This window comes from Papaver somniferum, unplaced genomic scaffold, assembly GCF_003573695.1.
Source record: "Papaver somniferum cultivar HN1 unplaced genomic scaffold, ASM357369v1 unplaced-scaffold_21, whole genome shotgun sequence".
NCBI lineage: Eukaryota > Viridiplantae > Streptophyta > Magnoliopsida > Ranunculales > Papaveraceae > Papaver > Papaver somniferum.
This window is the reverse complement of record NW_020631041.1, coordinates 13,269,704-13,286,463: the sequence shown is the minus strand read 5'-3', so window position 1 is coordinate 13,286,463 and position 16,760 is coordinate 13,269,704. Positions and strand designations below refer to the sequence as shown.

Genomic DNA, 16,760 nt, shown 5'->3' with positions numbered 1-16,760 from the left:
AGAGTATACTACAAATGAACTATCCTTGAATAAATACAAGAAGCTCGTTGAATAATTGTTAACGAATATCCCAAAAATAAAATGGAGGCACATTTCAAGAAAAGATAACAGACTCGCAGACGCATTTTCTTTCATCTCAAGCATGATGACAAATCCAACTGTGAGATGCATAATAATACAAATACTTCTGTCACCATCAATCAATAAAGAAAAAGAAGAAGTGGACGTGATGATAATAGACAATGAAGAAGAAGAACAAACGAAAAATATCGCAGACTGGAGAGAATGGAACTTCATGCATATTTTGCGAAAGGAGAAACTCCAAGAAATAGATTGGAAACATACAAATTAAAAATCCGTGCAACGAATTATGAATTAAGAGATGGGTTGCTATACCGAAAATCCTTTAATGGACCATCACTCAGATGTTTGACACGAGAGGAAGGAGAAAAAGTGCTAAAATGTTACATAGTGGGGATGGTGGCAATCATAGCGGGGGAATATCTTTGGCACATAGAGAAAAAATGCAAGCCTATTACTGCACGAAGATACTAAACAAATATCAAGACGTTGCGAAGATTTTCAGCGGCATGGAAAGAAAATACATGCACCTGGAGCACCACTATCATCTTCAACCAGTGTGTGGCCTTTTGGAATGTGGGGTTTAGATATTGTGGGACCATTTTTACCAGGTTCTGGACAAAGAAGATATTTAATAGTCGCAACAGATTATTTCATAAAGTGGACAGAAGTGAGGCAGTACAACATATTCGCGACAAAGATATATTTACATTCATATTCGAAAATATCATTTGCAGATTCGAAATTCCTGCGCAGTTGGTATCTGATAATGGGAAACAGTTTGAAGGACAAAATATAGAAATGCTACTTAATGCATTCAAGATAAAATGTGGAAAGTCTACTCCTTTGTATCCACAAGCTAATGGGAAGGTAGAAGCAACAAACAAAACAATTGCAGATATATTAAAGAAGAAAGTGGAAGGACATCACAGAGCATGGTGAAAACAAGTACATAATACAGTATGGGCTTATAAAACAACTAGAAGAGAAGCTACTGGAATGTCACCTTTTTGTTTAACATACGGAGTTGAAGCGGTGTTAGCAACAGAAGTTGTTATTCCAACAACAAAAAGAGAAGCTTGGGAGAAAAATCTTAGTGTGGGTTTTGATCTTAAATAAACTTGATGAATTAGAAGAAAGAAGAGAAAAAGCTTTACAACATATGGAGAATTATCAGCGAAGATTAGCCCGAGAATATAATAAACGTGTCAAAGTACGCGAATTCCAACCAGGAGATTTAGTTCTGCTAAAGACACCAATATATCAGCGAGAAAATGGTGGAAAATTAGCGAGAAAATGGGATGGACCTTACATCATTAAGGAGATAGTTGGAACAGGAGCTTATAGATTAATGGATCCAGAAGGCAGAGATGTTGGTCATAGACTTGACAGACCATGGAACAGGTTGAATTTAAAAAGATATTATCCGTAAGAATCTTTGAGAAGTTATGGATTCTGAAAAAATAATTGCAAGATTATTCATATCAAAACAAGATCATGATGTGCGAAATTTTCGCAGAGATAATCACAGAACAATGACATAAAAGAAAGGGGTGAACCTTTATGGCGTACACCCTAGTTCGCGAATAAAATTTCGCAAGAGGCAAATATAAGACCTAAAGTACGTCATATTAAGGGGTACCTGTTGCATGGCTCAGGGAAAGGCTACACCGCCACCGGAACCTGAGTCATGGAGATTTGGGGTCAATAAAGCCCATCCGGGAGAGGCACCTTGGATTCTCAGCTTAAGCATATGACTTGGGTTGGGCGACTAAGGTAATAAGGACTCTCCCAAGGAGTGCAGATATGATCAAGGCTCCGAGGTACACGGTTGAGTCAAGAGTTCCAAGGACGTTTGAAGCGTACCTTGCCATTCTTGACAAGTCTTGGCTTATACTGCACTCGGCCCGAAGAAAGCCCCACTTATGGTGCAGTCTCGTAACCATAAGCCCTATAGGTAAAAGGGATAATAGGCTGCGAAAACAACTTGTTGTTGTTAAGACTGGATGGGAGGATCTAACCTTGTATGGTAGAAGTACGCCTCCTTGAAGGGGCAACCAGGGGGAAGATAAGGGAGGCACCCTCCATTAGGGAGATGATAAGTGTCTTAAGATGCAAATGTCATGAGGCTTTCTATTCGCAATAGTATTAAGGCTTGTCATATTTGTTCAAAAATCCTGAAGAGGCAATAATATAAAAGAAAAAGATAAGACGAGGTCAACGGGTTTTCGCATGAAAGTGCGAAGACGTCCGGCGATTTCGTCGCAAGACGGCAATGTCATGGGGCTTTATTTTCGCAAGAATATTTAGGCCTGTCATATTGTCAAAACATTCCTGAAGAGGCCATAATACAAAAGAAAAAGTTAAGGCAAGATCAATGGGTTTTTGCATGAAAGTGCAAGGACGTCCTGCGATTTTGTCGCAATGACAAGAGGTGGCATAATAAGACCTTTAATTAGGAAGGAAAAATAAGACCACATAATAAAACAAAATATTTATAAGTATTCGTAACAGATTATTTTTTGCAAGAAAGATAATGAGAGGAAAGTATGAAAATCAATAAACAAGAAGCATTATCTTTCTCATCAGCAAAATACTAAAAGGAAAAATTGATTCCAAAGTTGGTTGAAGAATACTATTCGCAAAAGTGATAAAAGTAAGACAATTCAAGAAGATAATTCTCCAATGTTCTCAATATCGCAAGCCTCTCCTTCATTTCGGTTCTGATCTTCGCCTTGACTAGCACCTTGATTATCGCCAGCAATTACTTCTTCAGGAGAGATTTCTTTTTCATTTTGATTAACACCAGCAGATTCTTCCTTAGAAGGAATTTCTTCTTCACCTTCCAAGAGATCATCCTCTGCCCCACTTTCATAATCATAATCACTATCAGCAGGACGAGGAACTTCATCATCATCTACTTCCAAAGGTTCAATTGATGTAGGAGGAAGAGATCTGGACAATAAAATATCATTTACAAGGACTTCATCCCGGAGATGAACTTGACGAAGAAGTGCTCTCTAATGATTCCTATTTTGAATATCCTTAAAATGAGCAAGATAATCAAGTCTTCTTTCTGCTCGGTCGCGAGAACCAGTAAAGGGAGAGACGAGCAATGCATTTTCTTTGCGAATTTTGTCATATTTAGCCTCCAAAACAAAAATGGAGGAATGAAGATTCTTCTCAGACTCTGCGAAAGGTAGAATACAAAATTTCAATAAGATGAAGAACTCAGAAAAATATGACAAAGAAAAGATAGTTAAGGCAGTCAAAATATTATGACAACTATTCTCCCAACAGTCCATTGCGTCATCAAATTTATCTCCAACTAAACCTTTAAGTCGAGATTGAAGGTTTTTCTCTTTTGAAATAAGAAAGGCATTTTTTTTCGCAAGAGAAGAATAAGATTCTTCTAATTTGGAATATTGTTCTTTAAGTTGATTCGCCTTTACACTTAAAGCTATTATACTTTGAATAAGTGTATCTCTTTCAGCGATAGATGACTCTGTTACTTCTTTAAGTTCATGTCTCAAAGAGCGAAGAGATTGCTCTTGGTCATCACATACTTTCTGAAGAATGCTAAGTTGTTGCGAAGATATCTCTATCTTGTTTAAACAAGTTCGCTTCTCTTGAGATAAGGTTTTATTTTCATCTGATAAAGTTTTCATCCCTAAATTAGCTTTAGTTAAAGAATAAGAAAGGCGAGATACTTCATTACTTAATAAATCTTGTCTCTGAACTAATTGGGTATTTTCATTGGTAAGATTATTTATATGATCAAGAGAATATGAATAAAGGTTATCTAATTGGTTATACTAATCCATAAAAATTTCTTTATCAACACGGGATTCTTCAACAACAAATTCAAATTGATATCTCTCCATTATTCGTTTCTGATTTAAGGCTTAACATTTAAAAGAGGGATTTCAAGGATAATTAAATATGTGAAGGATAAAACCATTAAAAAGGAAAATTTAAGACATGGGTAAGAAAATCATACCTCTCAATTCATCATTCTTCTTGCATAGATTGTCACGATCCAACAAAACATTCTGAAGGTTTTGATTTTCGAGACGAAAAGCATTACACTCTTTTTCCAAAGCTGACTGCGAAGCAGCTCTGTCAGAACCTAAATGCTTACTCAGAATTTCGCAAACATTAGACTTGATAGGATCAATATAAGACTTCTTGCCATCATCCAGGACTTCAGATAAAACTTTGAAAGCAATATATATTCCTTCCACGGTTTCTTTCGAAAGAGGAAGAGACTCAGGTAGATAACTGGCAGTGATAGAAGGTTGAGAAACATTCTCAATAGGAAGAGAAGAAGTTTCATTCATAGAAGGATCAACAAGGGGGGTTTCAATCATTGAAAGGTCAGCTGAAGAAATGAAGTCTAAGGCGGCTTTTTCACGAATGGGAAATAAAGGTTTATCTTGCGAAGATGTCGCAGGAGATTTAAAAGAGATGAGTAAGTGGAATGGAACGAAATTTGGAACAGTTTTATGGTGGCGAGATTTCTTGAGAGGTTTATTGACATCCTTATCACCCTACGAATTACAATCCAGATAAGAAACAGAGGCAACAATATTATTATTAGAAAATGATAGTGTTTCTTACTACCTTCTCATTCGCATACTTTCTTTTATGCACAACAACCTTATGCTGCGATTTGGTAATATTAGGGTTCTGAACTGTAAATTTAGTATTGGAGGCGCTTTTGCTGAAATAACAAGAGTATGGGAATCACATAAACAACATCAAATAAGGCAATAAACAAGATCAATTTCAGCAAAACCCATAAAGAAGAAAAAAGAAAACTAACCTTGATGAATCTATGAAAAACAGTAGCAGGAAGATTATTTCGAAGAAAATTATGAACGATGAAGATTTGTAGAAGAAATAGTATGAAGATGAAGAATAACTTAAAAAGATTGAAGAAGAAAGAAGAAAAATTGCAATAACGGATTTGAAGAAGAACGATGAAGTTGCAGAGAAAATAAAAATAAAGAAAAAGAGAGTGAGAAAGAATATATATAGAGGGAATTTTTCCTCGAGAAGATAAACACGATTAATACCGAAAAATATAAACGGTTAAAAAACAGCGGTTACAAAAGACGTGTCAAGAAACATATGGAAGAAAGAGTACATGTGATAAATGCAGAATATGAAGAAATGAACAGATGCGGCATTTCTCACATCATTCTCTACTTCGCAGAAAAGATATGAGAAGAGGCAAAATGTAGGATCAGAATCTCGCAACAGTGATATCTTAGCGAAATTATCAACAACACAACACAACATCTTCGCAGAACAATTTCAGAAATGATATAATAAACGACGTCAGCTAAAATCATGAGAAAGATGTGATTGATGAGTGCCAAATAGTGCATATTTCTATACCCTTTTTATTGGCATTTAACTCATCTTTTGTGCATTAATTCTACATTTTATCCCATATTCTGTATTTTCTTTGTTTTCAAGAATAAATATTTTTATTAATTAATTTTACATTTTTAGGTAATAAATAAAGACTAGATGAGTTGCGGAGCGAAAATTGCAAAGACACAGAAAAAGCCGAAGGAAACTCTAGCGGAAAAGAAGTGAAAATGTGGTATGGAAGAATCAAAGATGAAAATGAGCTTAAAAAGGAAGAAATTGTTCTTAAAGAAGAACTGGGCTCAAGATTACCTAAGCCCAAAACATATTTCCTTAACCCAAACCCATTTCCTAAACCCAAATCCAAATCCAAACCCGTTTCTCTCCTTCACCGTCAGATTGAATCCAATCCATCATCCAACGGTCGCTCCATCAGAGTGCATCGAGTTTTGATGTTCCTGTCTAACACTTTAGCACCTAACTCCATCTCAGACCGTCAGTTTTGATGTATCTCAGATCCAACGGTCGCTCCACTCCCATTTCCATCTCGCTGTTGGATAATTCTCTCATCTTTTCATCCTTCGTCTTTCACCATCTGAGCATCAAAATACGATGGGTCCGCTCAATACTCTAGAACCCTAACCTATTTACCCTAAATCAAACATCCCCTAAGAGAAACTCTATCGAGTTCTCTTCCTTCTTCTTCCCCTCTTCTTCACAGCGACCATCACCACCACCATGTCCGCCGCCAACTCCGCTCAACCACCTCCATCACTGTACCCATCAATCAGCCACCCCCGCCATCATTAAAGGACACCACCATGATATCCTCTATCTCCTTCTCTCTCAACCCTTTTATCTTTTCAAAAACAGTGAACCTAGAAACTAGGTTTGAGAGAAACGGAGTTAGTGAAATAAAACCACCAATTACGGAAGAGGAGAAGCAATAGAAGAATGGGTAGAGACCATTGATTGATTTCAGAGATTAGGTAAAGGTCAATTTCGGATTTCTTGTGTAACCCTAAATTTTATATTTTGGGGATTTTTGGATAATTGGTTTGCATGTATAAATAGGGTTCGTGGGTAGTGTGTTGAAGATATGCCTGGGCTAGCCAGAGCTTCACCCAAGGGGCCTGGAATAGCCAGTGCTTCCAAGTTGTTTTCAGTTCATGTTTTGAAGTCAATATTATTTCAATTTCAGCTATTAATCATTTCCAGCATGTTTTAAGTATCATGTGCTAGGGTTTAGATGAAACTCTTGATTGTATGTTAAGATAGTTAGTAATCATGTCATTGTTCTTGTAGTGCTAAAAATGAGTTAGGACTGCTAGTAGCCATTTGAACAAGTAAGCCTGTGATCAGCTGTGCTGTAGAAAGACAGCTGATGCTAGGGGTAAGTGAGTGATAATGGTTAAAAATTCAGTACATTAAAAGGATTGTGCCCAAATGCCTTAGAGTTGATAGATTAATTGGTTGTGCAAGTAAACCTGTGATCAGCTGTGCTGTAGAAAGACAGCTGATGCTAGGGGTATGCTAGTAAAATTAGTTGATAAATCACCCATTATAGTATTTCCTGAGATGAAACAAGACATGATTCGATTAGATGCTGCCTTAGCTTAGGATCAAGAAGTAGATTCAAAGACCCTAGTACCTTCATTCTTAGTGTTTACACTCTGTGTTCTTTGGCTCACTGCCTTTGTTTCTTTATCACTGCCTTTGGCTCACTGCCACTGAAGTTCACATTCTTGTTTACTGTCACTGCTTAGTTTAGAATAGTTTAGGAAACTTCAACTTACACACACAAGTCTCTGTGGATCGACTCACACTTGCACACACTACATCACGACACCGTGCACTTGCGGTTATAACATGTAGGCTTCTTATTCTCTTATTTTACATCTTTCAAAGCCTACCAAGACGTGTCAAGAAACATATGGAAGAAAGAGTACATGTGATAAATGCAGAATATGAAGAAATGAACAGATGCGACATTTCTCACATCATTCTCTACTTCGCAGAAAAGATATGAGAAGAGGCAAAATGTAGGATCAGAATCTCGCAACAGTGATATCTTGGCGAAATTATCAACAACACAACACAACATCTGCGCAGAACAATTTCAGAAATGATATAATAAACGACGTCAGCTAAAATCATGAGAAAGATGTGATGGTCCTGCGAAAATTAGAGAGTTTGCGAGATTAACATTTGTAAGGTTACGAGAATGTCGCAAGCCATATTCGAAAATAAAGGACAGATTATCTGTCATCCACTATGTACTTCCCTATAAATAGTCGATCAGTTGTAAAGGAAAGGGAGAGATCTTTTTGAGTAAGAAACAAGTAAATAGGAGAGAGAAAGTCTAGAGCAGAGGTCATTCTTGATTCCTTTATATTTTCTTGTAAGAACATTCAAAGATTGATCAATAAAATTAAGTGTGTAAATCTAAAAATGAGTTGAGTAATAATGAAATCAAATTAGAGAAAAAGCGTCTTCCCCCAGTACTAGCCACTTTGGTGTAGCGAGAATGTTGAAATGAATTTGAAGTTTGGATGGTGTGAGTTGAAATGAATTTGAAGTTTGGATTGGTGTGAGTTGAAATGAATTTGATGTTGGATATATATAGGGGGTGAATTCCTGACCATTAGATGATAAACTGCTGAGCGATGATCATATCGACGAGCGATAGAAAGACTAGCGCCAACGTGTCTGACCGTCTAGCGACTAGTTTACCGTCGAGCAATGGAGTCTTTATCGCTCGCTAGAGCTTAAGAGGTATATCTGACACTTAGTCATTTATGTTTGTCACTTTGTTATAACCATAATGGATGTAAAAGTGGCAAACCATTTTATTTAACACGTGCGTAAGAGGAGGCCCCTCTTTCTTTATCATTTCCACTAAATCTCTACATAAACCATTATGGGGCGTAAAAGTAATTTTTTAGAACACTTTATATCTCATTTTTTCCTATCTTATAATTTTGATTAAGTTTTTGCCTAAATAATTGTGAAACCATAAAATAGATTTGATTATGTAGTTATCATATTTAAAGCCTTATTATGATATTGTATGTTAGCTACATGGCACCGAAATTATATTGCCATTTTACCATTTGTTTGATCCAAGAAAACAATTACAAGCATATGAAGATAACCTATTTATAAATAGGTTATTTTACCCGCAAGTTTTTTCCCTTTACACGCACATCACATCTACTCGATGCTCTAGTCTATGTAAAAATGGGGAAGAAAACTATAGGCATGTACAGATAAAGCCTTCTTCAGATTTGAGCATGTAGAATATCATATGGTGTTCCTTCCCATTTGTGGTGTATCCCAGTCATAAACTTTGCAACATGTTGTGATACTCTCTCGATTTTTGCGTATAAGAGTCAAATTTTTGAAGCGACTAGGGAGTTAAAAAGGGCTCCACCTATTTGCCACCCACTCTTTTTCTGTTTACCACTCTCATTAATTGCCATCCCCATTTATCCTATTCACCACCCATTTATTTTTTTAAATATCCTAAATACCGCATCTTTGACTTTTTGTTTGCACCCGCCAATAAATCCACCTAATACTAAACCAAAATAAAACCCTAAGTCACATATTAATCACCCGCCTTGCACCATCTTTTACTCCATCTTCCTACCGATCAACACCCTTCACTCGTGGTTTGTTTAGGTTGTTCTTCTATTTTTTGATTTTGTATTAAGAAGATTCCTCCTAAGGAAGTGGAGAATGTTCAAGCAAAATCAAAACCCAGAAGGAGATAAAACTAAACCTAAATAACGGTCCGTGGGTGTTTCAGTCGTGATCGCCGAATTCTATTAAAATCTATAGTGGTTTTTCTATAAATGATTCTTAGTAGGCAGAAACGTCAACAATCATCCATTATCTCCATGAAATTCGCGATTTTGCGTTCCCAAGTGAGATTCGCGTTAGGATCGTGCTCCTGACATGCAAAAAACGCGCTCCCAACAAGTCAGAGTCGTGTGATTTCAAATTCCGAAAAATTCTAACAAGAAACTTAATTCCCTCACACAGTTCCAACAAGTCAGAGTCGTGTAATTTCAAATTCTAATAAGAAACTTAATTCCCTCACCCAATTCCAACACGAAACTTAATTCCCTCACCCAATTCCAACATGAAACTTAATTCACACAAATTTCCAACATTCAATTTCTTGTAATCAAGTAAGAAATTTGTCTTCTTTATTATCAATTTAGACCTAGAAAATAAACAGACATGAAAGATCTATATAAATTTGTCTTCTTTATTATCAATTTAGACCTAGAAACTAAACAAATCCTAGCATGTCTGTTCTATTTCCTTTCTTCTTCCATGGATACATCTTCAAAATCAATAATAAATTTAGAAGAGGATGATGGTGACAAAGCTGAAGAATTAACCACAACTCCTCTTTGGAAATACGTTCAAAATATTGATAAGAAAACATGAGATAAAGGAGATGGTGGTGCATAGAAGTTCATATGCAATTTCGGGTGCAAAGTGGAACCATATGCAGGATCTTATTCGAGGGTCCGTCAACACTTGATTGGTAGTTTACCTGCCAGCAAGTATCAAGGTATATCATTATGTTCTAAAGTTTGAAAAGAAATGAGAGAGATTTTGAAAAAACAAGAACTCGATGCAAGAAGCTTGTACGGTGATAGTGCTAAAATAAAAAATCCTGCCTTACCAAATTCTAATACGTCACAAAATCAGCAGACAGGTATGAACATGGGTCAAAGTGATTTATTTGAGAGTATTTTTAATAAAAATTTTCAGAAGCAAAGTAGAGATGATGTCGATCAAAAGATCGCGATATGCTTATATGTAAATGCAATTCCCATGAATGTTCTTCGGTCTCCATCTTGCGCAGAAATGGTGTCTGCCATTAATAATGCACCAAAAGGCTACAAGTCTCCTTCTTATGAAAAGTCTAGAACTTCTCTACTAGACAAGGAGCAAATGTTGGTAAAGCAAGCCCTAAATCCTTTGGTGAGTGATTGGCAGAGTCATGGAGTTTCAATTGTTTCTGATGGTTGGTCGAATGTGAAGAGTGCATCATTAATAAATATTATGGCGGTATCAAATGTCAAAGCAATGTTTCTAAGCGCACACGACATCTCAGGAATAGAGAAAACTGGTGAGAACATTTATGCGATACTCTTGAAAGAAATCGAAGAGATTGGGCCTTGGAATGTCGTACAAGTGCTCACAGACAATGCGGCAAATTGAAAACTGGCTGGAGAACTCATAAAATAAAAGTATCCCCATATATTTTGGTCGGGTTGTTTAGCACACTCCCTAAATTTATTAATGAAGGACATAGCAAAATCTAAGGAACCAACCATTTCAATTGTGAAAGAAACATATAAAAAAGGCAAGGATATTGTGAAGTTCGTGAGGAATCATTCTCAATGTCTTGCTTTATTTAAGAAGTTTTCTCCTTTAGAGGTTCTCAAATCAAAGAAGACATGGTTTGGATTTCATTTCGTCCTGTTGTCCCGCATTGTCGAGGTAAGAGTTTCTTTGATTTCCATGGTATTGTCAGAAGAATGGAAAGAGCTTAAGAAGACTGCAAATGCAGAAGAACATGGAAAAATCACCTCAATTGTCATGGATGGGAATTTTTGGAGCAATGCGGAGAAGGTGTTGCGAATAACGAAGCCGATATATATAATGCTTAGATTTTCAGATTCCGATAAGGCCGTTATATGAGAAGCATATGAGCAAATGGATATGATGCTGGGAAATTTACAAGACACACTTGCATATGATATAATGATTAGGGATATTATTCAACAAATTGTGGTCTAGAGATGGAGTAAAACGAACATTCCATTGCATTGTTTAGCTTATTTGCTTGTCCCTAAGTATTACACGAATGCATGTCTAATGAAACTAGCTCCCGGTGGCGTTAGTAGACAGAAGCCTAACTTTAACCAAGAAGTTCAAGATGGGTATCTAGCTGCTATAGATAAGATTTTTTCAATGACGGAAGAATCTGCGGTTATACGACCTCAAATTAGTGATTTTGTAAGTAATGGAGGTTGTTTCGCGCGCCCACAAGCTATAGCGGATAGAGAAAAGATCAGTGTAAAACAGCGGTGGAGTTTATATGGCGGAGGATCACCAAAGCTTAACAACTTATCTATGAGAGTGTTGTCTCAAAGTGTTAACTCGTCTCGCGCAGAAAGATGTTGGAGCACATATAGCTACATCCACAGTGTAAAGAGAAACAAATTGGGAGCTGATAGGGCTGAAAAGCTTGTGTATGTTCACTATAATCAACGTCTTCTATCAAGGCAAAGAGCAGGTTATGGACTCTCTCTAAAAATTGGAATGTAAATCCAAAAGAAAACAACATTGAAGAAGCTATTGAAGTAATTGAGGAAAAGTAACGAGACGCGGCATCTAATGATGAAGCGAATTACTTTACAACACCAACACCTACTCTTATCCCTCCATCCTCCCCTACACCAACAACTCCACCTCCACCTCCAAGTTCACAAGAGAAGGAAACACAAGCACAAATTAGAGTTGAGAGTGCTCGTAACAAACACAAGAGGCAAAAAAAAGTCGATGAATGAGATATATTCTCGAACATAATTAGCATTTTCTAAATATTTAAGGTTTATGTCTTAGTTCTTGGTTACAAAATTGGAAAATCAGTAATATAATTAAGATTTCTAAAAAATTATAATTTACGTTCCCAAGTCGTTTCCCGAGTTTCATTTTTTGAAAATTTTACGATTCACGTTCCCGTTCCCGCTCCCGTCCCCGTTCCCGTTCCTGGCTACTAAGAAATGATTTGAATAAAAATAGTTTCTGATCTTTAATCGTCCAGTTCCGGCCGACTGGGAGTGGCTGTAGTATTCATGTTTGGCAACACGATAATCCATGTTTGGATCCATGAAACTAATTAGTTCTCAAAGAACACAGTTGAAGAATTTTGGTAGCAAGGAGGGAAAGATAAATTAGCAAGGAGTGAAGGAGGGAAAGACAAATTGGCAAGGAGTCATGATGATAATTTTATTTGATGCTATTGAACCGGCATACTGATAGCAGAACGTAGCTACAATTAAAAGAAACGTACTCCTGGCATTTTTTTCTCAAGACACGCATGATTACCCATCTATCCTTAGATGATAATCATGTTAACACAAATTCTAACCAAGGATTAAGACTTTTTTAATGGTTTTTTAAGGATGAAAACCAAGATTAATGGAAAGAAAACAAATAGGAATGGTGAGAGTTCTAGTCAAATTAAATTTGATTTTTAAATAGGTGGTAAATAGGAAAAATAGAATTGAAAAGTATAACTATTTTTAAAAATTTGAAAAATGTGGGTGGCAAATAGGAAAAATGTGGGTGGCAAATAGGTGGAATCTTAAAACGTTATCTGATAAAAGTGCAATCTAATTCTCTCTCAAAAGCCTCAAACATGGGTTAACTTGGGCATGGCCCCCTGGCCTGCCATTTCTATCCACAAAATTGGTTAAAAAGACCAAAATCAACAATTCCTGGGTAAAATGGACAGTTAGATTTTGATACTGTTTAAATGGACAAAAATGTAAAAATAGGCAGGATGTAACCAGTTTCATCGTGCCCATTTTAAAATATTTTTTTTTATTTTTAATTTACACAGGATGTATCCAGTTTCATCCTTGCTATTTTTTCAAATTTAAGCTAGGATGAAACCAGTTTCATCCTTACTATTTTTTTGGCCATTTCACCCAAACTATTTTTTACTCGTCCATTTGAACCGTGATTTAAAAATATTTGGACAAATGACCCATTTTTCGATTTCTATCTCACCCTCTTCCTTCCAATATGGTAATACTCCCTCCGTCCCACTATTAAGTGACCTAGTTCAAATTTGCACAGTTTTTAAGGCAAATAAGGAAAAAAGTATTTTTAAGCACTTTTTACCATCATGCCCTTATGCATAATAACTTGTAAAACTTTGAAATGATTTATCTCTTAAACTATACCACGGTTTTTCGTAAACTTTATACCGTTGAAAAGCATTTTAAAACACTTACGTAACGAATATAAACATGACTATCAAATTATGTATATTTCTTATAATCAATTAAAAGGATAATTTTATAAATATCTCCTTGTTTAGTGACATAGGTCACTTAATGGTGGGACAAAATCTAAAAGTAACTAGATCACTTATTAATGGGACTGAGGGAGTATATGTTTAAGCTTCCACATAGAAGATAGATCATATATTTACTGATTAGAGAAATGACTAATTCAGTAAAATCAAATACACGATTAGAAACGACGGAAATATAGAAATGAATTTTATGTAGTAAAACAAATCTCCAATTTGCTGTTTTTTGTTTTGATTCTCAGTTTAATTGCATTTTAATCTGCAGAACTCTGGCATGTTGATTAAAAAAATTAACACCATAACCAAAATAATTTGGAGTTACGTACTCCTGTAGATCTAAGTGGGCAGTTAAGTTGTACAACTTCTGTTCTATAAATAGACCGGTTGATTGATCACATAAATCCACCCCAAAACCTAAGTGGGTATCTCATTACTAAGATCATAATGATCACCATGATGCCTTCGAGGGTTTTCCTCTTTTCAATACTTGCTTTGTCTGCCTATTCACGTAAGTATTCACAAGCCTTACATAAGGCAAAATAATACTACGTCTTTATATCATTTAATCGTATAAGTTGTTGTCTATACTGTTGTGGTTAGTTCCTACTTGTTATTTGTCTTTAATAAGGGTTGTGTTTAATGGTTTATGTTGATCGTTTTACTATGCAGAGGTTGCATCTTCACAATGCATGACAGGAGAAGTCTATGGCCAATACAAATCACCTTCAGACATGGAGGATTGTGGTTGGTGTACAAACCAATGTGAGATTATATGCTCTAAGATCGGCAGATCGGCTGTTAGAGATGTTTGCGAAATTAAGTCTACTGGTTTATTCGTAAAAAGACCTTATGTAGACTGCAAATGCTGTTGTCAAGCACTTCCAGAGACAGACACAATATCATCTGCGTCATCACTTTCTCTTCCGTCTACATTAACCCAACATAAGGCCTTGTCATCAATATATACGTCCGTAATAAAGGATATATGTCAAGCTGAAGGAAACTCGTACGAAGAGATTTCCTTTTATGTTGGAAACCCACGATGCAGCCAATGTGCTGGTAGTTGCGAGGAAGCATGTGAAAACAGGAATCTTGTTAATACAAACTTATATTGTGCAACAAAACCACCAGGGTCTTCTGCATTGATAACATGCGAGTGTTGTTGTAGCCCGCCTCCTCCATCCCCACCACCTCCTCCACCTTCACCCCCACCTCCATCACCACCCCCACCATCACCTCCTCCACCTTCACCCCCACCTCCATCACCACCACCACCATCCCCTCCTCCACCTCCACCTTCACCTCCACCTCCATCACCATCACCCTCCTCCACCTTCACCTCCACCTCCATCACCACCCCCACCATCACCTTCACCACCACCACCTAAATCTCCATCACCTCCTCCACCTTTACCTTCACCCTCTCCCCCACCTCCACCTGTGTCACCTCCTCCACCATCACCCTCGTCCCCACCTCCTCCATCTCCATTACCTCCACCACCTTCACCCTCACCACCGCCACCAAGTCCTCCATCACCACCTCCTCTATCTCCACCACCTCCTCCTCCTTTTTGTGATGTTCAACCTTTGAATTTGACAATCACAGATTGTAGCATTTGTGAAAGTAGATGTCAAAGAGGATGTTCCTTATCTGGAAGTTCACTGGAAAAAAATCAATGTTTACCAACAGGTACAGATCGATTTTTATGTCAATGTTGTTGTGCAACCCTACCACCACCCTCGCCACCTCCATCATCTCCACCACCTTCACCTTCACCCCCACCTTCATCAGCATCACCACCACCACCAAGTCAACCTTTGTCACCACCTCTATTCCCATCACCTCCTCCTCCTTTTTGTAATGTGGAACCATTAAACCTAACGATCACAGATTGTAACATTTGTGAAAATAGATGTCAGAAAGGATGTTTTGTATCCGGAAGTTCATTAGAAAATAGCCAGTGTTTACCAACAAATACCGATCGATTTTTATGTCAATGTTGTTGTGCAGTCGTGACACCACCCTCGCCCTCTCCTCCATCGTTATCACCTCCTCCACCTTCACCTTCACCTTCACCTTCACCCACACCCCCTCTATCACCTCCAACACCTTCACCCACACCACCACCTCCATCACTATTTCCATCACCACCAAGTACACCTTCATCACCACCTCCAACCCCATCACCACCTCCTCCTTTTTGTAATGTGGAGCCACTGAACCTAATAATCACGAACTGCAACATTTGTGTAAGTAGATGTGAAAGAGGATGTTCTGCATATGGAAGTTCACTTGAAAAGAGCCAATGTTTACCTAAAGATACAAATCGATTTTTATGTCAATGTTGTTGTGCAGGGGTAACACCACCCTCGCCCCCTCCTCCATCTTCATCACCTCCACCACCTTCACCCTTGCCCTTGTCTCCTCCTCCATCAACTCCACCACCTTCACCCTTATCCCCACCTCCATCACCGTCATCGCCACCTCCAACTCCACCTTCAACACCACCTCCATCCCCATCACCTCCTCCTCCTTTTTGTAATGTGGAACCACTAAATCTAACAATCACAGATTGCAACATTTGTGAAAGTAGATGTCAAAGAGGATGTTCTCTATCCGGAAGTTCACTAGAAAAGAGCCAATGTTTACCAACAGATACCAATCGATTTTTATGTCAATGTTGTTGTGCAACCGTTACACCACCCTCGCCACCTCCTCCTTCTTCATCACCTCCACCACCTTCACCCTCGCCCCCATCTCCTTCATCACCACCTCCACCCCCTTCACCCTTATCCCCACCTCCATCACCGTCATCGCCACCACCAAGTCCACCTTCAACACCACCTCCATCCCCATCACCTCCTCCTCCTTTTTGTAATGTGGAACCACTAAATCTAACAATCACAGATTGTAACATTTGTGAAAGTAGATGTCAAAGAGGATGTTCTCTATCCGGAAGTTTACTAGAAAAGAGCCAATGTTTACCAACAAATACCGATCGATTTTCATGTCAATGTTGTTGTGCAACCGTGACATCACCCTCGCCACCTCCTCCGTCCCCATCACCTCCACCACCTTTACCGTCGCCACCTTCCCCTTCTCCATCACCCCCACCTCCATCACCTTCACCTTCACCCTCAGCCCCACCTCCATCAACTCCCCCAT

General features: G+C 37.8%; 2 protein-coding genes across 2 annotated transcripts; both read right to left on the bottom strand.

The window, feature by feature from the left end:
• Positions 1–14,978: 14,978 nt before the first annotated feature.
• LOC113339630 (myozenin-1-like) lies at positions 14,979–15,840 on the bottom strand. The gene is made up of 3 exons (XM_026584870.1): positions 15,618–15,840; positions 15,279–15,472; positions 14,979–15,179 (listed from the first exon to the last, which is right to left on the bottom strand). The coding sequence occupies exons 1-3, from the start codon at positions 15,838–15,840 to the stop codon at positions 14,979–14,981; spliced, it is 618 nt and encodes a 205-aa protein (XP_026440655.1).
• Positions 15,841–16,269: 429 nt separating this feature from the next.
• On the bottom strand, positions 16,270–16,760 carry LOC113339629 (glycine-rich cell wall structural protein 1.0-like). The gene is made up of 2 exons (XM_026584869.1): positions 16,591–16,760; positions 16,270–16,489 (listed from the first exon to the last, which is right to left on the bottom strand). Exons 1-2 carry the CDS (start codon positions 16,758–16,760, stop codon positions 16,270–16,272), a joined length of 390 nt encoding a protein of 129 aa, XP_026440654.1.